Below are 22,580 nucleotides of genomic sequence, written 5' to 3'. Positions count from 1 at the left end.
CTTCCCTGGTGGTGCAGTGGTTGGGAGTCCCCTTGCCGATGCAGGGGACACGGGTTCATGCCCCGGTCCGGGAGGGTCCTGCGTGCCGCGGAGCGGCTGGGCCAATGAGCCATGGCCGCTGAGCCTACGCTCCGCAGCGGAAGAGGCCACAACAATGAGAGGCCCGCGTACCGCAAAAAAAAAAAAACACTATGGAAAAATCAAAATGGAATTCAAAAAAAATGTTCAAGTAATCCAAAGAAAACCAGGGGAAAAAAAAAGTGAAAGAAAACAGAAGGAAAAAACAGAAAATGAAACTAAGCTGGCAGACTTAAGCTCTCACATATCAATAATTAAAAGTAAACGACTTAAACACACCAATGGATACATCAATAGATAGAGTTTCAGAAAATGGATTTTAAAAATGACTCAACTATATGCTGCCTACAAGAAACTCACCACAAATATAATGATATAGGTAGCTTGAAAGTCAAAGAAGGGAAAAAGATACACCATGCAGACGTTAGTTTAAAAAAAAGGTAGGAGTGGCTATATGAATAGCAGATTAAGTAGCCTTCAGAAAAAAGAAAATCACCAAAGACAGAGAGGGACATTCCATAATGATAAAATGGTCAATCAAGAAGACATAATCCTAAATGTGTATGCAGAGCTGCAAACACAAAAACAGATAGAACTAAGAGGAGAAACAGACAAATCCACAATTATTGTTGGAGGATTTCAAATCCTTCTCTCAACACTGATAGAAAATCAGCAAGGATGTGAAGAACTCAACCACACCAAAAACCAAATTTATAAAGATTTAAGTTATTTAGAGTGTGTTCTCTGACTACAGTGGAATCAAACTAACAATGAATCACGTAATAGAAAAATCTAACGCTAAACAACAAACTTATAAATAATCATGGATCAAACAGGAAGTCTCAAGGAGAAAAAACTTTTATTGAGGTATAGTGGATTTAAGGGAAGTTTAAAAAATAGAACTGAATGAAAATGAAAACAGTGATAATATAACGCCAAAATGTGTGACAGGTAGGTAAAGTTCTGTAAGGGCAATTTATAGCACTAAACACTTACCTTAGAAATGAATCAAACTCTCAAATCAAGAGTCTAAGCTGCCACCTTAAGAAACTAGCAAAAGAAGAGCAACATAAACTCAAAACAGGCAGAAGGATGTAAAAATAGATGCATCTCTGAACTGTCAGTGCTAAGGTGAGAGCAGGAAAGTGGAGACTGCCTTCCATCTTACTGCTGTCCTGCCCCAGAGAGGTACTCACTTGTTTCTGAATGTCTTTGTCCAAAAGACAAATCCTCCGTAGATGAATGTAGACTTAAGAGAATTCTTTCTTAATATTATTCACCCCTGAAATCACCAAAATCCCTTTCAATGCAAATATAACTAGATTAAATTAAATGTATGATTAAAAAATCTAGAGAAATAAGAGTAAATGAAACTCTAAGTAAAAAGAAAAGAATAAGTATCAAAATGAAGTAGAAAAAAGAAAAATAGAGAAAAATCAATGAAACCAAAAGTGAATTCTTTGAGAGAACTGATGGACTTCTAGCCAGATGGATCAAGAAAAAATAAAACACAGTGATTAATATCAGGCATGAAAGAGGTAACAACAGCTATAGATTCTACAGTTGTTAAAAGGTTAATAAAAGAATAAACAAGTTTATACCAATCAGTTCAACAACTTAGATGAAAGGGATGCATTCCTTTAAAGACAACCTAGCAAGGTCCCTCAAGAAGAAACAGATAGCCTGCATGGTCCTAGAACTAGTAAGGACATTGAACTTGTAGTTAAAAACCTTCCCACAAAGAACACTCCAGGCACAGACTGCTTCACTGGTGAATTCTACCACACAGTTAAGACAGAAAGAATAGCAATTCTACACAAACTCTTCCAGAAAATTGAACGGGAGATAAAATTTTCCAACTCATTCTGTAAGGCCAGTATTACTCTGATACCCAAACCAGACAAAGATATTGAAGAAAAGAAAACTACACATTGATAATCTTACACAGATGCAAAACGTCTTAATAAAATCTTAGCAAATTAAAATTTTAAAGTATATAAAAAGGATAATACACTCTGAACAAATAAAGTTTGTCCCAGAAATGTAAGGTTGGTTTATCATTTGAAAATCAATATAATTCACCATGTTAAACTAAAAGAGGAAAAAAAGAACATGATTAATGCAATAGGTACCGAAATATCATTTGATAAAATCCTATATCCAATCCTAATAAAGTTCTCAACAACTTGGAATAGAGGGGAACTTCCTCAACCTCACAAATTTCATCTATGAAAAACCGACAGCTAACAATAGTTAGAAACTGAAAGTGTTCCCTTTACCATCAGGAACACGAAACCAGGTCTATTCAATTCTGTACTGGAGGTTCCAGCTAGTGCATTAAGGAAAGAAAAAGAAATAAAATCACTGAAATTGTAAAGGAAGAGGGAAAATGATCTTTATTTATAGACAATATGACTATCTACATAGAAGACCCTTTGGAATCTACAAACCAGACAAAACTAATAAGTGACTTTAGCAAGGTTTCAGCGTATGAAATCAATATACAAAAATCAAGTGTATTTTTATATAGTAGCAACAAATAACCAGAAATTGACATTTTAAAACTATTGTTAACAATAGCTCCCAAATAGGAAATATTTACAGATAAGTTTCACAAGAGATGTGTAAGACATGTGCACCAAAAGTTACAAAGCAATGCTGAGAGAAATTAAATAAGATGGAGAGACATGCTAAGTAACACTAAACAAATGGAAGGATATACTGTGTTCCATGGATTGGAAACCCCAATATTGTTAAGATGTCAGTTCTTAAATTGATCTATAAGATGTCAGTTCTTAAATTGATCTATAGATTCAACACAAGATCAGTCATAATTCCTTCGGGATTTTATGAAGAAATTGACAAGCTGACTATAAAATTTGAACGGACATGCAAAAGATATAGAATAGCCAGCAACTCCAAAGAACAACTGGATTGACAGAGGATTGACACTACCTGACCCAAGACTTAATGCAAGTAAGTAGGTAATCAAGACAGTGTGGTTCTGGTATAAAAACAGACAAATAGATCAACGGAACAGAAATACACCCAGATAAATGGACAACTGTGCAAAGAAAGGACAATTCTTTTTCAACAAATGATGCTGGAACAACTAGATATCTACATGCAGAAGAAAAAAATGAACTTTGATCCATACCTCACATCATGTACAAAAAATATATTAAATTGGATCATAGGCCTAAATGTAAAACCTAACATTTAAAATCTTCTATAAAAAAGCACTGGAGGGCTTCCCTGGTGGTGCAGTGGTTGGGAGTCCGCCTGCCGATGCAGGGGACATGGGTTTGTGCCCCGGTCCGGGAGGATCCCACGTGCCGCGGAGCGGCTGGGCCCGTGAGCCATGGCCGCTGAGCCTGCGCGTCCGGAGCCTGTGCTCCACAGCGGGAGAGGCCACAACAGTGAGAGGCCCGTGTACCGCCAAAAAAAAAGAAAAAAAAAAAAGCACTGGAGAAAATCTTTGTAACACTGGGTTTGGTAAAGCTTTATTAGGTACAACACTATAAAAGAATAATAAGTTGGACTTCATCAAAATTGAGGACATTTGCTTTCTGCAAGACTCTTTTTGGAGAATGAAATAACAAGCTACAAACTGGCAGAAAACATTTATTTATAAATCCTGTATCTGAAAGAATATATAAGTCTATATGTATGTATATCTCACAACTCAGTAATAAGGAACGAAACAATCCAATAACAAATGGGCAAAAGATCTGAATATACACTTTACCACTTAAGATATATAAATGGCAAATAAGCATATGAAAGGACGCATTCAAGTAAGGCAAATTAAAACTCAGTGAGATATCCGTACACACCTATTAGAACATCTAAAATAAAGGACTGGCCGTTCCACTTATTGATGAGTATGTGGCACAGCTGTCAATCTCATGCACTGCCAGAGTGGATGGAGATGGTTATAAACCCTTTGGAAACCAGTTCACCGATGGCTTAAAAAGTTAAACATATAACCGCCATGTAACCTTGCCATTTCAGTCTGAGGTTTTACCCAAGAGAAATGAAAGCATGTGGTCTGTAAAAATAAACACCCCAAAACAAAACATTAAAAACATAAGAGCTTAAATTTTAAAGATTTGTACAATGTTTGGAAGACAAAGTAAAGGAATATTTGCAGAAAGTGTGGTGGGGTGTATGAGAGAAAAGAAAATCAGTGGATCAGTCTCAGAGGCCCCAAGATCCAAATAGAAGTTTCAAAAAGAGAACAAAAAGATCAGAGAGGAAAAAAAATGATTAAAGATATAATACAAAAATATTTTTCCAGTTCTGAAGGACATATGTCATCATTAATGAAAAACAAACAAAAACCAGCACCAACCATATCATCATGAAAATTACAGAACATCAGGGATAAGAGAAAATCCTAAAGCCTCATTATATGGGAAAAGCCAAAACAAACAGGTCACATAGGAAAAATGTCTTTAAAATTCTAAGTAAAAATTATTTTCAAACTGTCGTTATAGAAACAACAACTGAGAGAGAAGAATAAAGATATTTTCCAACATGCTAAGCCTCAATTTTTTTCCCTCCTATGTGCCTCTTTTACTCAGGAAGCGCTACCAAAATGATGGGGTGGACCAAGAAAAAGAAAACTGATGAGAAGGGCACTTCCTCAACAAGATAAAGGCCATGTATGGAAAGCCCACAGCTAACATCATATTCAGTAGCAAAAGCCTGAAAGCATTTCCCCTAAAGAGTAAGGAGTAAGACAAGGAATCTACTTTCGCCACTTCTATTCAACATAGTCCTGAAAGTTCTAGCCATGGAATTTTGCAAGAAAGAGAAATTTAAAACATCCAAATTGGAAAGGAAAAAGTAAACTATCTCTGGTCACAGGTGACTTGATCTTATACATAGAAAAACCTAAAGATTCAAAAGAAACTGAATTAAATAAATTCAGCAAAGTTGCAGGATTCAATTTTGAACTTCACAATCAAAAATCAAATCTGATTGTAACACTCAAAAATCAGTTGTATTTCTATACACTAGCAGTGGACAATCAAAAAGGAAACGAAGAAAACAATTCCATTTACAATAGCATCAAAGAGAATAAAATACTTAGGAATAATTTAACCAAGGAGTCAAAAGACTTATACACTGAAAACTATAAAACATTGCTGAAAGAAGTTAAAGAAGACACAAACAAATGAAAAAACTTTCCATGTTCATGGATTAGAAGATAATATTGTTAAGATGACAGTGTTATACAAAGCAATCTACACGTTCAATACAATCCCTATCAAAATCTCAATGGTGTTTTTTGTGGAAATGGTAAAACCAAGCCTAAAATTCACATAGAAAATCAAGGCACCCCGAATAACCAAAACAGTCTTGAAAAAACAAGGACAAAGTCTGAGGACTCACTTTGATTTTAAAACCAGTACAAAGCTATAGTAATCAAAACATTATGGGACTGGTATACAGATAGACATACAGACCAATGGAACAGAATTGAGAGCCCAAGAATAAACCTTGAAATCTATGGTCAGTTGATTTTTAACAAGGATGACAAGACCATTCAGTGGGGAAAGAACAGTGTCTTCAACAAATGGTGCTGGGAAAACTGAACATCCATGTGCAAAGGAATGAAGGTTTTCCCTTACACCATATACAAAACCTAACTCAAGATGAATCAAAGACCTAAACTTGAGAGGACTAAAACTAAAAAATTCTTAGTGGAAAACTTAAGGGCAAATCTTTATTACCTTGGATTTAGCAATGGTTCCTTAAATATGATACCAAAAGCACAGGTAACAAAATAAAAAATATATTAATTAGACTTTATCAAAATTTAAAATGTTTGTATACCAAAGGACACTAACAAGATGAGTAAAAAGATAACTCATAGAATAGGGGGAAATATTTGCAAATCTTCTACCTGATAAGGAATTAATACCCCCAATATATAAAGAACTCTAGCTCAACAACAAGACAATTTAATTTTTTTAATGGACAAAGGACTTGAATAGACATTTCTCCAAAGAAGATATACAAGTTACCAATAAGCACATGAAAATATGCTCAACATCACTAATTATTAGGGAAATACAAATCAAAACCACAATGCAACACCATGTTCACACTTATTAGGATGTCTATAATAAACACAAACATACACAGAAAATGTCAAGTGTTGGTGAGGATGTGAAGAAACTGGAATCTTCATACATTGCACTGGGAATGTAAAATGGTTCAGCTGCTGCGGAAACAGCTTGGAAGTTCCCTCAAAAGTTAAACGTAGAATTACCCCCATATGACTGAGAAATGCCACCCGGACCACCCGGACGTGTAGACCCAGAAGAACTGAAAACAGGGACTCAAACAGATATTTGTACACCAATATTCATAATATTTTTCACAATAACCAAAGGTGGAAAAACCCAGTGTCCATCAATAGATGAACAGATAAAGAAAATTTGGTATATACATATATGGAATATCATTCAGCCATAGAAAGAAATGAAGTTCGGATACGGGCACGTCACGGATGAACCTTGAAAACATTACGGTACGTGAAATAGGCCAAAACAAAAGGACAAAATATTGTATGAGTCCACTTAGATGAAATACCTAGAATAGGTAAATTCGTGGAGACAGAAAGTAGATTAGAGGTTACCAAGAGCTGGGGGAGGAGGAATGAAGAGTTATTGCTCAGTTTCAGATGATGAAAAAGATTTGGAAATAGTAGTAACGGTTGCACAACTTTGTGAATGTACTTCATGCTACTGAATGATACATTTAAAATGGTTAACATGGCAAATTTTACATTTTATGTATATATGTACTTTAGGACAATAACAGCAGTGCAACAACAACGGAAAACTGAGGTCCAGGAAACAGGTGATCAAACACCAGGAAACAAAAAGAATTCACAAAAAGATGACAAAGTGCCAGGATGAGAGCGACAGCAGTCTGACAAGAAAACGGGGCGCTCCACAAGCAGCAGCATCAGAAAGACGATGGACCTGATCAGTGAGCCCTGTGGGCTCTGTGGAATTGCCCTCAGACTGAGGATCAGCCCGAGGATCAGCCCGGGGCATAAGGGAACCACACTCGTGTTCCCTGCGTATCATTTCCTACCTACATCAGCTTCAAGCAAAATCTTTTTCACAAAATATTACATTGACTGATTTCTTTGTCCAGCACTATTTCACAAACCATGGGAGACACAAAAGCCCAGTTCTTATACACACGCAGTTGACACACTTATTAAGACAATCCAACTAGGTAGTAGTCATGGGATTACCGGAAAGGATAAAAATAATCAAAACGTCTAGGCTTCATTAACAGACCTGAGTCCCTTGTTCTTAGTGTAATTAATTCAAAACGGAAAATGAAAAGGTCCTATTTAGAAAGCACTTTGAAATATTACACCTGTCACCTAAAGAAAACCAGAAACATTCTTAAATTGCTACATTTACAGTATTTATTGCTTTATATTGTGGGAAACACTCCAATAATTGAAAGTACTGTCCAAAACAAGGCAGAATTACTCTCCAATTTTTTATGCTATAGAAAGTTGTAGCCAAAAAGTAGAATGCTATGAGAGTTCAAAAGAGACTAAAACTTACCTGTTGAGACATATTTTCGGAAAATATTGCTGATTTTTCTCTTAAAAGTGTGACAAGGTCTTTATAAATTTCTCCTTTTCTCTCATAATTAATTTCCCCCTCATCATCTGTTTTGCCCTTTGGAAGAAAAAGTTTGGTGCTATAATTAATGGATGAGCGATATAAGAACCAGACCAATACATCACAACCCAAGCACAAGTATTGTTTTCTTCTCTGAAGGATCCATGCGGTAGTCTTTATACACGAAATGTACGGGCACACCCTTCCCTCTTAATGTTACCTATCCATTCATTCGTTCATTCATTCATTCATTCGTTCAGCAAGACTTTACCAAGTGCCCCCTAGAAGCACAGGGCACGCTGCTATCCAGCAGAGACCTGAAAGCTCCCTTCCCACTCCTCTCCTGTGAAAATGCATTATGACTTCAAGAGCTTTTGATGAAGTCATAGAAGGCCTGGGTTAGAATGTCACCACATAAAAGGCTGTGTTTCTGTGGGTCTCACTCTACCCCTGCTGCGTGTGGAGCGAGATTGCTATGGGCTCATTTTCTAGGGGTAGGACCTCTATGTGACCACCTGTCCCTCCACCCTCAGCCTCTGTCTCTCCTCTTCTCTCTTTCCGTTCCTCTTTTCACTTTGCTTTCCTACTATTACTCTTCCTTCACCCTGTATGTGTGTGTTTGCACATACATATACACATAAAAACTGTAGTGTTACATGTATAACTGTATATATATGTAAAACATACAGATACATGCAAACTGTAGTGTGTTATACATTTTCTTGTAACGACTGAACAGCTTCAGATCCTTGTCTTTCATTCTTTAACCTGAGAGAAACACTCAGATGTTTCCATGTCAAATAAAGTTGTACGTGCGTCAATAGCCTTTTACAGAGACAAAGGCTCCTTGCCCCACTCTGGAAGGCCCAAGAGAAGCATTCCGTTTTTTCTCTAAGCTCTTATTTTCCGGTTAGAGATTTCGCTTTTCTAAAGCATCAAAGCAAACCAAAAGCAAATCATAGTTAGGCTGTCAGGCTCCTCTGTGCAGAAATAAGCCCAGGACCACGCTGATGGGACAAGCACGAAAGGCAGGTCAGAAGACAAGCCCCACCGCCGAGAACACGGCCGCACGTCGAGAGCAGCCCAGGCCAAGGCTCCAACGGCGCCCTGCAACAGCTGGGTCCCCATTAAGGATCTGGACCCTCCCTGCAGAATTCTGCTGCGAGCCCCAGTTTTACACGGAAGACAGCAAGAGCCGGGTTTTCAGAGGAAGCTGAGCTCCTTCTAGCCAAGTTCAGTCAGCAGACGTGAGGCTCAGTGTCAAGGTTTTAACCCAGAGGATCCAGAAGGCCATGCATGTGCCGACTCTCTCAGGTCGAGGCCCACCGCCCACACTCTGCTTTGCGACCCTTGGGCCGGGAGCCTGCAAAGCTGTGTTTCTCCGCTGCCAGGCCGGCTGAGTCTCGGGCAGCAGGCGGGGAGAGGCCGGCAGAGGGAGGCCGGCGGGGGAGAGGGCAGAGGGGAGGCTGGACGAGGCAGAAGGGACATGCTCCCTCCCACGTCCTGTCAGAGCCACCTAGCAACGGCCCCTCACCCGGCAGTGGCAGTTGCTCCCCGTAGCAACAGTTGGTTCTAATTTCCTTTGGAAGAACCCAGAGGCCCAGAACCAGGCTCACCGTGACCCCTGAGATACCCACTAACACCCCGGGCCACCGTCAGAGGCCCAGGCCAGGCTCTGCCCCAGCCTGCCCCAGCTCCTGCACCACCAACACTAAGTGGGCGCCGCTTACTCCTCAGGGCTCCGGGGCCGGTTCCATGCAGACTCCTGGGCTCCGAGGGGACCAGCACGGCCTGGAGGTGACCATTCTCCAGACATGTGAACCCACGCAAGCGGGGTCCACGCCTCAGGGGTCTGAGTCCCAGTCTGCGCGGGCCCTGCCTGGAGCCGCTTAGGCCCCAGACTGCGGAGGCCCCAACTCCGGGGGCACGTCCTCCAGGCTCCCGCATGTGGGTCCCCTCCCTGCTCTTTCGTCTGTCCCCTCAACTCTTCCAACTGCTTCCGCATTACCTCGGTGCTCCTTTATCGACTTGTCTTTCCTTAAATACTTGTGTCATTAATCAGCAAACTGATTATGTTAAAGAGGCTGTAGTTAGTGGAACGGGTCACTTTGAAGGCCATTTCCTAGAATACTGACTTAAGGACCTGCAAGGGGACACAGAGACAGCAAACACACAGCAAAGGGATCTGCATGAATCCCACAGAACATTACTTCATTTTCTGTGGTTTTGGGATTCAGTCCTGGAGACATGCCTGCACTGACGGAGACCAAAGTCAATACGGTTTTTAAAAAATTACTTACACCATTTAAAAACACTCCTTCTTTGCTACAAGTAATGCACAAAGTTTCAGCATCATGTGGTTTCACCAGCACATAACAAATTTCCCCTTGAATTTGTCTCCAAGGTGGGGCTCGACATCCATTTGAAAATTCGTAATCTGAAACCAATTATCAATCAATTAAAAGGAGCTCCTTAACCTCAACTTGTAAAATAGGTTGGCTTCAAAAAAATAGGATTGAAATTTTAAGTTTTCATTTCTTAAATATTTAATGTAGCTACTGAAGCATTTTGAAAATATAATTATGAAAATATATGTAATATAAAATGAACCTGAGGTGTACTCGATAGATTCCAAGACTGTCTTTTCTCCCTTTCCTGAGAACCGTTTAAGCAGCTCTATATCATTCTTAACAGTCCCTGGATTTAATCGTATTTCTCTGAAATAAATGTTTAGAAATTCATTTTAAATACTTTAAAACAGAATCTACAGAAAACAACATGAAAACATTTCATTATATCAGGGGGAATATCTTTTTTTGTAATTAAAATATCAGTTAAATTATACAACAACAAAATTACAGTGAATTTTAACCAGGTTACAGTGTTATAACACTGTCAAAACATCAAAGAATCAGTGATTCGCGTTGAATGCAACATTAAATATACTCATTTCAATATTCACTTCATTTCTTAATGATTCCAAAGTACTAGAAAATACCAGACAAATGAACAAGTTTAAACTTGATAAACTACACGATGATTGCATTATAATTTTTAAATTTATCTAATAGTTTGAGACTTTGAAAATAACAAGACCACTTAACGTCTTCAGAATTAGATGAAACTCCACTACAATGTTTTAGCCATGTTAACTGAAAATTGTACTGTTTAGAGTTAGAAATCTTCATGCAATAACTAAAATTTTATTCCAAAAAATGTAATGTTAAATCAATAGCAACCACTTCCAAACTTTATTTTTCTTGTGTCTTTTCCCTAAAGCTCTGAAAGTACTTTTTATAACCAATTTTTAGAGGCTTCTTTTTGAAAAAAAAGACTCACAAGGAAATATTTTTCAGAGAATGATTGAGTAGGTGCAGATCCAGCTGCTTGAGTAGCAGGGCAATCTTCATCTTAATCTCACTTTCAGGATCATCATCTTTGGTAATTTTATCAAGAATAGTTAATACAGATGAGTCTTCATTTATTTCCTTTATCATATTATAATCCAAGCCCAGGATTTTTGCTATGGGGTTTCTGTTTGCTGATCAAAAAAAGTGAATTAAAAAAAATTATCTTCTTATCTTCTATTGCAAGAACCATAAAGACTATCATATCCTTTGGAGCCCACTCAAATGTGTTTCTTTCATTAAGCTTTCTCTGATTGACCCAATTTGAATTAATCTCTACTTCTCAGATTTTACTGTACTTAGGAACTTTCTCACACCTCTTGAGATGTTTACTTGTACTGTAATATCATCTCTATATGCTATCACCCTAATAGGACAGAAGCTAAGAGGTCTATTTTTTTTTAAGTTGACTGTGGGGCATTGTTCAGAAGAGGCATTCAATCAATACATTCAGAATTGATTTGAAGATAGAGAAATACTGGTCTCCTTAGAAGAATGATCACTAGAACCGTGTGTGTGTGTGTGTGTGTGTGTGTGCGCGTGTGTGCGTGTGTGTGTGTACACCAGTGAACAGTATTCACAAATGCTTTCTCTTCAAAATAGCATGTTTTTCTCAGTCTACAGATCTACTGCCAATCTTTTCCACCTGTCTGAACTGCTTATATTTTCAATGTCTTTTGACATTAGTTGGGAAAACGAATCTAACCAGTATTTACGTACATGCCAAAATCATAGTGAAAATTCTAAATACCAACTTGTGATCAAGGTTGAAAGTTGAACCTAGAGATGTTGAAAACAGAATTTAATAAAGGCCAAAAAACTATATGGTTGAAAATGAGGGAGAAAGGGGCAGAACCATGTTTAGAAAGGAGGAATTCAACTCAGGTGAAAATCTATATGCATTTGGATGGGTTGAGGGATGCCTATGGGACTAATTCAGAAAGCCTGACCTGATGGGAAGCACGGCGACGGCACTAACTTTCCCACAGGACGCAGACTACCAGCAGGAGAGTCTTGCGGGGAGCAAGGGAAGGAGGCCTGGGAACCAACCACTTAGTGAGCATCTCCACTCACCACCTTACGGCTGTCATCTCTAAAGATTATGAAGATACTAGGTGAATTCTGGGGAAGGACACAAAGCTGACTTCCAAATTGCCAGGTACCACGCAATGTGGACCAAAAACGAAGAGCTGTACCTAGAACTCTTACAGAAAGGGCAAAATGCAGCGAAGGATACATATTTAGCCAGACTGGGCATACAACACTCTATGGATTAAGTTTACATATTAAGTTGAATTTAATGAACAACCATGCGTCTACTGACTCTTCTTAAATTCACTCTTATTCTCAAGATTTCATCCCTCTCAGAAAAGTAGCTTTGATGTACAGGGAGAGCAGTCAAGATGTAAAAAGAAGCTGCTGTTCTAAGGTTCACATCTTAAAGAAAAAGGACTAACTTTCCACCTCACAGCCACGGACAGTGGCAAAGAATGATGAGAGACAGATGAGGGACCTTATGCCTGGGACACACTGGTCACACGATTCCAAAGAAGCAGAACACATATAGGACATAATTACCTATTGTCAGGTGTTTCTACTCGTAAGAAATACTTAGAGCCCAATTATAGCAGGTGATCAATCACATTCTTTTTTGCATGTTAGATGATTAGACAATAATAAGAACACTACATAACTTTAGTGAAGAGGAAAAATACTTCCCACTGAATGAATGTAACTATTCACAGAAAGCTGTGTTATTTCCGCAATGCAAAGGGCTGAGACAAAAGGGAAGTGAGATGATACGGGCTGTACGCTAAAGCCAGAGGCTCCGTTCACTTTAAAGGAAACGAATCACCACCCATCACAGCAGAACGCAGGATGAGAGGGTGGACGCTGGTGCTGGCCCTGGACAGCGGTTTTCTCCCCGACATGAACCTTAAAGGCGTCAGGTCTTTCCAGGAGCTAAGAAGGCTCTCTTTAAACCAGCAGAATGCAGGATGAGAGGGTGGACGCTGCTGCTGGCCCTGGACAGCGGTTTTCCCCCCGACATGAACCTTAAAGGCGTCAGGTCTTTCCAGGAGCTAAGAAGGCTCTCTTTAAACGACATACTAAAATTAGAAATCTCGAAGCTTACTAACGGTAAAGCATTAGGCTTCTCATTTAAAGTAGAAATCTGATATGAGCATAACATTTCAGCCAAAATAAATCAATGACATTTTTAAGTCAAGAAATCAAGTTGAACATAGCACTTTTTACCTTTCAGGTTAGAGAACTTTTTTCAAGAGACTGTAAGGAATGATTCCCTCCCCCGTCCCCAAGATTAAGTTTCTGAAAGTGCAAATCACAGACTGGAGTGTAAATATCACCTTCAATACACGCTTGTGCTTCCTTCAGCTTGGCATCTGTGGCAATACGTAACACACGTGACAGCTGCCCAAAGCTCCTAATTTTGATCTGTGGTACAGAGAGAAATAGCAAAGGCTGTGCATTGCTATCCGCTTCTTCTGACTCGACTGTTGTTTCACTAAAAAATGAAAAAAAAATTGTTTTTTGAAAGCTTAAGGTTAACCTGGAGGCCAGTAGAAGTTAAATTTAAGACATTTCAACAAATTATTTCCATGTCTCACGATAAAGCACAGAGAATATAAATACCTCTTGTTAGAAACTCATCTATTTTCCCACTTTCATCCACACTCAGGCCCTTAAATCCCCAGACTTATTAGCAACGTGATATACCCAGGAAGAAAATTTTTAAACAATTTCTTGAATACCTATGTGAACTCAATCACAGTTTTGGGGTTTGTTTTTCTAATAATGCATTGGACATGTTTTCAAAAATCCCTGGTTCTACAGAACCTTTCATGTTTTGTGGATTTCTAATGTTATTTAATTTATAAAATTTTTATACCACAGTAATTAGTGGTTAGGAATTTTCTTGGCTACTCTGTTTATTAGCAAAAAAAGCTATGAAAAAAGACAAACTAGATCCCCTCAATGGATTATTTTCCCACTCCAAACCTCCAATTTGGTTTACTTTAGGATAACAAGCAATCTTTCTAACTAGGCTTTTTCCTGATCAGAAATTATTAGCTCTCCTAGATTGGTGTTTCTGGCCATTTTAACTTTTTTAGGTTGGCATTTCTAAAAGACTAAGATGTTTTTATGGCAGTGATACATCTCTAGATTTCTACCACTTACAACATTACCTAAACTGCCTAGCTTTTCACTGCATACTGATATCTCTGGCAAAACTGTCCACATCTTAAGACCTGATATTTTAAATTGTAACACAGATAAATAGCTGTGAAATGTTGACACTCGAGACAATCTACTACTATTTCATAAATGAAGGAGCAAAATGTTTTTAGACTTGCCAGGGACACGCATCGTTTACAAAACGTCTACTTTCCCAGGAATAAAGCTCTTGGAAGAACACCCTAAGGATCGAGGAGCTTTCTCAGAGGTCTGCTCTGGGGCTGGCCGCTGGTGCTGAGCGGAGGAGGAAAGGACGGAGACACAGGCAGACTGAATGCCCACGGGGCCAAGCTCCCGAACTTGAGAAGCTGAAACTCCTGGGGAGACCAGGATAACGGCAGGGCATAGGACATTCTCGTTGCTTCTGCCGGCGGAAGCCTGCAGCTGAACAGACAGCTAAAACGCCAGTGATGGAGAGGACTGTCGAAAAGCAGCCTCCCGTTTCAGGCTCACGGTCTGCTGGCGCTGAGGAAAGAGCTCTTTGGAAGAAAACTGCTGTAGCCACCTTGATAAGGTCAAGCAGAATGAAAGAAAGAATAAATGAAATCCACCGACCTGATCAAGAGACTTTTAAACTGGAACTGCAGGAGGGAGCTAAAAATACTCAGCTTATGCTATAGAGAGCAAGAAAAAAGGTCTGATTTATTTAATCCCCGATGTCAGGTTCCATGTCCAGAACATAGTAATTACTCCACAAATAAGTCTATAGGTGAGAAACTAGGTAGTAATGCTCAGGGATAACCCAGAGTTCAATAACAGAACTTTGGGCCACTGACCTTTATACTGTGACCTTGAAATTTTACCAAAATACGATAATTATTGTCTCATAAAACGATACCATTTTAAGGCTGGAGATCATGTAATTCAGCCTTAGTGATACTGATCAGAAAACTAAGGACCAAAAAGGTATGAACTGTGTGTGAAGTGTGCATCACTAGAGGAGGAGCCCTCGCTCAGGCGTCCTGTCGTCTCATCCACACAGAACTCGTACCGGCATATAACTTGGTCCCGACTCATGTACATAACTGAGACACAGCAGACTGCGGTTCACAACTGACATACAGCGATATCAAAGCAGACATGATTCAAAAATCATAGTTCTACCAAAGGAGAGAACAGGTACCAACATTTTCACAAAGCAATTCTGAACGCTCACCCAAGCTACATTCTAGAGACTCAAGCGCCTCAGTTCTGTGCACCCCCCACACATGGCGTCACCACTGAGTGGTGTCACTTGTCCTTAATTTACAGTGGCTTGGGCTTCATTCTGAGGTGTTTTAGGAAGATTGTTAATCTCATCCTGTGTGATAAGAACACAAGCAATTGGAAATGGTGATAAGAGACCTATGATTTCCATTAAAATGAAAGTCGAGACATTTTCCCCTCAAAATCGAACGTGGAGAGGTGATACTACAGAATGAGCAGCTGCACACCGGGAATGAGTCTAAAGGACATGAATGAATCAGGCCATGCGTAAGGTCCTGCGCTTATCTAGTCAATTAATAACCATCCGCACAAAAGAAGGTGGTGGGTGGAACGTACAACCTCCTCATTGTGTGACCAAAGGATGGGTTTCAACGTGAGATGCGATGAGCCTAAATCAGAAGAAGGCTGATCACAACTGTGCTGACAGCTACAGAGAGCGCGTCTGGAGATGCACAACATCTGCTGAGAAGTGAGGCCACAAGTATAAACACAGCCCCCAAAATATCTGCAGAGATCAACAAAAATTGTATCAGTATAGATACAATTGACTTGTTTTGGAACAAGAGGACTGAGGGAATGTATATCCCCATGAAGAATCTGCCTCTATTCTAAAACATGCAAGGATATTACTGTTTGGTAGCGATGCGTCCAGAGACTCTAGGCTTAAATTCCTCATGATGACTTGGCTATCCACACGGACTTACAGACATGAATCCTGACTAGTGGGCTTCCCCCACTTTAAATAAATGAATAAATGTGTTCTAAGGTTCAAGAGCTGAGCAAAAAGAGTGCATGTGAACCAAAGGGCGAAGAATGAGGCAGTGGGGCTGCTTCACAACACACTCTTCTTGCCTTTGAGGGCACCCCTGGTTTACCTCGCTTCTTATGTTGCTGGACGTAGCAGACACCAAGTGGCTATGGGTTGCTGACAGTTCCTTGGGGTATGGTCAAGACCTGGATATGAAAGCATTTGGTATTCTCCATTATTACCAAAATCTCAGCTGTATCCTTTGCCTTCTTCGGGGCAGTCAGTGCCTACCTGGTTTTCATCAAGACACACAGACACACATTCCTTCCTATGCAACAAGCGCTGCTATCACACCCCTCTCATCCCTTCCAGCATCAAAGGTATCATCAACACAGGTAAGAAACAAGAATGACGGATAGAAAAGTTGGCCCACGGAAAAGCTGCATGGCAAATTTGACAGAAGGAAGACAATCAAGGGGTAGTTGGTTCAGAATATACATGGTGTCAAAATGTCAAAACATCCTGCTTGAGGGAACACTGTATCTAGAGACTGTATGCAGAGATACAAAAATAGAAATAAAGCAAAGAAAACTGGACAGGGATAGAGAAATAGTGATACATTATATGTATGTCAGCCCCCCTAACTAGGGCACAGATGTGATCACGTCTGCACTCGTACACAAAATTAGTAGAGAGGCAAGATACAACAACAATACAACAACAATCTTGATCTCTTCTGACATTTGCTTTAAATCCATCTTTGCACCAAGTAGTTCACATTTTTAATTGATTTTACAGATGAGTTCATCTTTCAAAAATTAGAAAAAACAATGTGCGATGCTACATTGAACTTAGGTGGGAGCAATGAAGCACTATGGGAGAAAGTGACCATAAGCACCGTTAAAAATACGATTAAAAAAAGAAGATTTCAGAAAATTCAGAGAGAAAATAGATCATGATACCAGAACTAAAGAGCTTTTGAAATACAGTTCAAGAATGATTTTACAGTTCTAAAAATTAAATTCTGAGTTTATTCTCACAAATAATCCCAAAGGGAAAAAATGGAAAAGGCATCTATAGGAAACTTTGCCTAGTTAGAGAGCTGTTTTTGAAAAGATCAGACTTTAAAAGTTCATAGGCGGACTTCCCTGGTGGCGCAGTGGTTGGGAGTCCGCCTGCCAGTGCAGGGGACACGGGTTCGTGCCCCGGTCCGGGAAGATCCCACATGCCGCGGAGCGGCTGGGCCCGTGAGCCATGGCCGCTGAGCCTGCGCGTCCGGAGCCTGTGCTACCCAACGGGAGAAGCCACAACAGAGAGGCCTGCGTACCGCAAAAAAAAAAAGTTGATAGGCAAAACCAAAGACGGACAGAGACACAGAAAAGAGGATCAGAATGCCTGGAGTGACACATAAACTGAGGATGTGACCAAAAAAAGTATATATGAATTTATATAAATTTATCATTTACAACTGTAATTTATACTTATATATCAATATTTCATATAAGTATAATATAGTTATATAAACGTATGTAATTTACATAAGATATATACTTAGCTATGTTCAAAAGACATAAACTGGTAGTCCATTGTTTGAGGTGGAGATAGGATTTTTTGTTCTAAATCTCAGATTTGGAAAGTTCTCATTTGAGGACAATGCTAATTGTTAGGAAGTTTCTCCCTTATGTTAAGCAAAATGTACCACTCTCCCTCTGCCACCCCATAGATTGTACAGATTTAAATATCAGAAGGGATTTTGTCTATATCTGAGATCACAAAATCAATGCCTAGTGGCATCTGGCAGTTCAAAGGAGTGGAAAGACCAGTCACAAGGCAACAGCAAACGTTGGGAGTGTGGTGACCTGGAAAACACATCCCCTATGGAAAGAAAATTCAAACTTAAAAATTAGTGTGCTGGTCAAACAAAATATCCTCAGATTCCACCCGAGCGCCTCCGGTTTTCTGAGATTTCTGAGATTCACAGAGGTTAAGCGACTTGCCCCAAACCTACAACCAATCAATAAAAAACATGCAACTGAAGACATTAAACTCTAGAAGCAATTCACTGGCTTACCTGACCACGTAACCCGGTCCAAAGGCTGAGGGGTCCAAACTGGTTTTCCATTCCAGTGGTTCTACAAAAACATAGTTTGCCTCTTGGGGATGTTTACAGATAAAACTCTCCACAAACATAATAATTTCCTTCAGTATCGCCTCATTGAGAGGGGTAGTTTCCAGGGCCCTAGCCCCGTGCCCCGCAGCCGTCCACTGCGCGGACCTTGTCAGTGCCGTGCCCATGGGATCCCACGATGCTCAGACCCGAGCTCAGCGCGCACACTGCGTCAAGGCAGAGAGAGAGACAATAGCATCCACCTTTCCCCCGGAACATTGCTCATTTTCAAGATTTTAAGCTAGCACTTACCCAACCCACATTCTGCTTATTCATCTCAGAGGTGGATTTTTTAAATTATCCAGTTGCTCTTCAATTCAATAAAATAGTCAACTTTCCCTGAACCAGCACTAAGTGAAACTGACGAGGACGTAAGGATTTTCCAGTATCTGCCTGCCCTGGAATGAAGAGCTTCTTTCTCATTTTCCTGGGCCTAAGAGAGAGAATTCAAATAGTTGGGCAGAAATTGGAAACAGGAAAGTCCAGGAGCGAAACAAAAAGAATTGCAGGAGGTTGGCATCAAGGCCTTTGGGTTGCAGCTCTGCTGGGGCCAGAGGTGAAGTGAGAGATCTCTTTTGAGCTGGATCACACATTGTTTAGAATCATGCTATTCAAATGACTTCTGTTATCCTTTGTCATCATCATACATCTGCACCAGTGCAATGATGGCTGATGAAAATGATCCTGAGAGCACTGGATGTCCCCCAAGTGCCTTCTGAATTCATAAGAAACAGAATAAAAACATTAAGTGACATAGAATTTTAATTTTTTTTCTGAAAATTGGTAAAGCGCATATTGACCCTATTAATCAAAATATTTGAGCAGTTCAAATTCCATACTCCCTGCCCAGAATATTTTATTGTAATTCATAACTTTCTTAAGAGCAAATGTGAGAACAAATGAGAATCTCTTTAGCCTGTTTATCTAGATTACCAAGAGTCTAGCATTAAAATGTAAAACAGAAATTGAAATAAATTTTACTTTAGCTAAATAAAAATTAGCCTTTAAAAGAAGATATTTGAAAAGATAACATTATCTGTAAACTTAAATAAGAGCCAAGCTAATAAATAAGTTCTGACATTAATACATAATGGACATTTAAGACTTTTTTTCCAGATAATCTATACTTGTTTATTTTCTCATTTGTAATAACACTGATCATTAAAACCTTTCTTCTGGAATATTAGAGAATGGTTAAAAAAGTTAAATAAAGAATGTAATTAGCGTCCCCCTCGACCCATCATTATTACAAAAGCTCAGTACCAACATTCTACAGAAATGCTTTGGACATTTACTTTCCATCCTGCATTAAATCTTGAAATACAGTAACAGGGACATCTAGATCAGAAGTCCTCAGATGGGCAGTACTGGCTGCTGAGAAGCAGAGGACACACACTGTACAGATGTTTCATTATCAAAATGATAAGAATGGAACACTGTTAGCATTTAGTGATGAGGACCTAGAATGCCAGATGTCCTGCAATGTGCAGGACAGTCCCCCAGAAGGAAGAATTATGCTGCACTCTCCAGCATGTAGTACGTAAACACTTCAGATAATTAATACCTGAGCCTACAACCTATCACTATTTTACAAATAATCATGAAGGATTTTTTCACAGTTTTAATATGCACTGAATTTTCCAGAATTTAAACTATTATATAAATCAAAGGACAGTTGTATAGACTTCATTTTACACAGAACTTTACCAAGATGTCAGCAGTTGGTAAAGTCATGTCATTGACTGAAATGTTAGTCACACAATTTTAAGTTTCAGTGACTCGTCTGTATTTGGAGCTACTGCACACACAGTAATTCTATGTGAGGCTAGAGCAACTGCTCACTTCATATATATTCTGAGCATATATATATATATATACACACATATATACTTGAGCATTTACATGCTGACACTTTATTTCAATTATCTTCCTTTATTTTACATTTAGAGCACCATTGAGATTTAAAACTATGATTTTGATTTCAGAAGAGTAAAGTGGGCATTACAAACTATTTGTTATAAAAAGCAAGTATTGGATCAGATAAGGTTGAGAACAACATATATATATATACACATACATATGTACATATATATATCTGAAAAAGTGTTAGTGAAATAAAAGGTATACCAAAAAATGTACGAATTTGTTGTGTGCAGTCGTTTTAGTATTTCAGTGTTTTGTTTCTGCTAGATTCTGAACACATAAGCAGGTACTGATGTTTATGTGTGACACTCCTGAGTTTCCCAGTATTACGAGAATAAATGCAAATAGATTTATCTTATATGGAAAGGTTCAGGAGGACAGTTCTATTTGTTTTTAATGTTAAGTACAAACTTGTTTTGGTTTATAAAGCTGAATTGTATGCATCATTTCCTTCTTGCACCTTTTAAAAGAAAAATGTGAAATTACGTAAGGCTGTGGCAGTCAACATGCCATAGAGTAACTTCCTGGAAGACACTTACGAAGGAGCTACGACAGGCAAAAAGTCTTTTCATCATGATACATTCTTCTAAGAATGTATTCATTCTTAGAAACAATTCAAATTGTTTTTCTGAGTCTAATAAACCAGGAGCTGCGGCAATGGTCAGGCTTGATTTAAGAATAAGGCCTAAGAAAATCTTTGGGAGCCTATGAGCATCCAGAAAGCAAGTACAATATGATTTGAATAGTATTCGAAAAATAAAAAGTGGAACAAAATCCCAAAGAAGAGAAGACCATGTATAAAAGATCTTTAAAAAAAAAAAAAAAAAGACTTTGGAGGCCCAACTGAGTTTTTAAAAGAAAAAATAGGTGGTCTTGTATTTTTTTTCTTCTTAAGTATGAGAAATTTCTAATGGCCTCTTAATTTACCAAGAGAACCAAAGCTACAGCATTTATTCCAATAATTCCAGTGACGTTCCAAAATGGTAAGTATAACTCGGGCGAAAATTCAAAAACTAACATTTTTTATCAAGACAGGCTGATGGGACGTTTCCACCCAGTGTCAATCCATGAGTTCTTAGGGCCTGAGAAACATGGTTACAATGAACACATGGGCATACATAGTACATATCTTTGAATTAATTGAAGATTTTAAAGTTTAACAATTACAGGGAAAAAAGTTTTACCGCATGTGTTTGTTGCCATAAATTGAGAATCACTTTACACTCATGTTCTCTACTCATCCAGTGGATACAACAATTTTTCTTTTTTAAGGGTCCGTTGCAAGCCTCCAGGATCATTAATAAAATGAAACCCATTCGTGAGTAATTTCTGTAACACTTGAGCAGAAGCAAAACCAAATTCTTTATGAGACTACAGGAATAAAAGCGTCCACCCTAAGACCCAGAACCGTGGCTGGTGAAGCGGGTTAGGAGACAGTGCCTACCCTGGCATCCCGAGAACGAGGAAGCTAGGCGGTGAGACCTACAGAAAAATCAGTTTCCGAACTGCCCGGAACCGAGCCTTGAATCCAGGCAAACTCAGCCCGCGTGAAGACACGTGATGACGGCAGCAAGCGGCCCCCTGACGGGCGGAACGCGCCGGAGCGGGAGGCTGGCTTCCCGGGCCGAGCGGGGAGAGGAGGCGGGAGGGCGGCAGCGAGCACGGCGCCGGGACTGAGGCAGAGCTGCAAACGCGGAGGGGGAAGGGACGGGGGACGGGAGACGAGGGTGCGGCCCGGGCGGGCGGGCGGGCGCGCGGGGCGCGGCGGCGGAGCGGGGGGCCCGGGCAGGAGCAGGGTGTCCGCGGGGAGGCAGGGCGGGACGGGCGCGGGAGAGACACGGGGAGGGGGCGCGTCTGGGGCCCGAGGAGAGAAGGGGAAGCCGGGGAGAGGGCCAGAAGCGGGGCCCGAGCGCGACTCCCGTTTCTCCACCCACGCGGACGGCAGCAAAGACACCGGCGCCCGCGGGCTTCACTCACCCGCAGCGCCCGGCTCGGCGCCCGCACCGCGCCCCACGCTCCGCCCGCGCGCCCGCCGGTTGCTAGGACGCCGGGTAAACAAGGCGCCGGGCCGCGCACACGGCGTCCCGCCCCCCGGCCCGCCCGCGCGCCCCGGCCCGCCCGCGCGCCCC

The 22,580-nt window shown here is 40.1% G+C and overlaps 1 protein-coding gene across 2 annotated transcripts in view; it reads right to left on the bottom strand.

Annotated features, from left to right (window-relative positions):
* The window catches only part of ODAD2 (outer dynein arm docking complex subunit 2), a 269,467-nt gene that overhangs the window by 185,321 nt on the left and 61,566 nt on the right, over positions 1-22,580 (bottom strand). Inside the window, exons 5-11 of one of the 2 annotated variants that reach the window (XM_027122033.1) lie at positions 18,781-19,243; positions 18,433-18,695; positions 13,519-13,676; positions 11,085-11,286; positions 10,356-10,462; positions 10,046-10,182; positions 7,686-7,802 (exon numbers count right to left, since the gene is read on the bottom strand). In XM_027122033.1, the coding sequence (XP_026977834.1) occupies positions 7,686-7,802; positions 10,046-10,182; positions 10,356-10,462; positions 11,085-11,286; positions 13,519-13,676; positions 18,433-18,656 (945 nt within the window). In that variant the 5' untranslated portion in view covers positions 18,657-18,695; positions 18,781-19,243. Of the gene's footprint in view, positions 1-7,685; positions 7,803-10,045; positions 10,183-10,355; positions 10,463-11,084; positions 11,287-13,518; positions 13,677-18,432; positions 19,244-21,895; positions 22,196-22,580 lie in introns of those variants that run through there. The other variant, XM_027122034.1, reaches the window with a different exon arrangement.

Source organism: Aethalodelphis obliquidens, unplaced genomic scaffold (genome assembly GCF_003676395.1).
Source record: "Aethalodelphis obliquidens isolate GAN/ISIS:26980383/991018 unplaced genomic scaffold, ASM367639v1 scaffold23, whole genome shotgun sequence".
NCBI classification, from domain to species: domain Eukaryota; kingdom Metazoa; phylum Chordata; class Mammalia; order Artiodactyla; family Delphinidae; genus Aethalodelphis; species Aethalodelphis obliquidens.
Note: the sequence above shows the minus strand (reverse complement) of the source record. Positions and strands in the feature narration are given on the sequence as shown.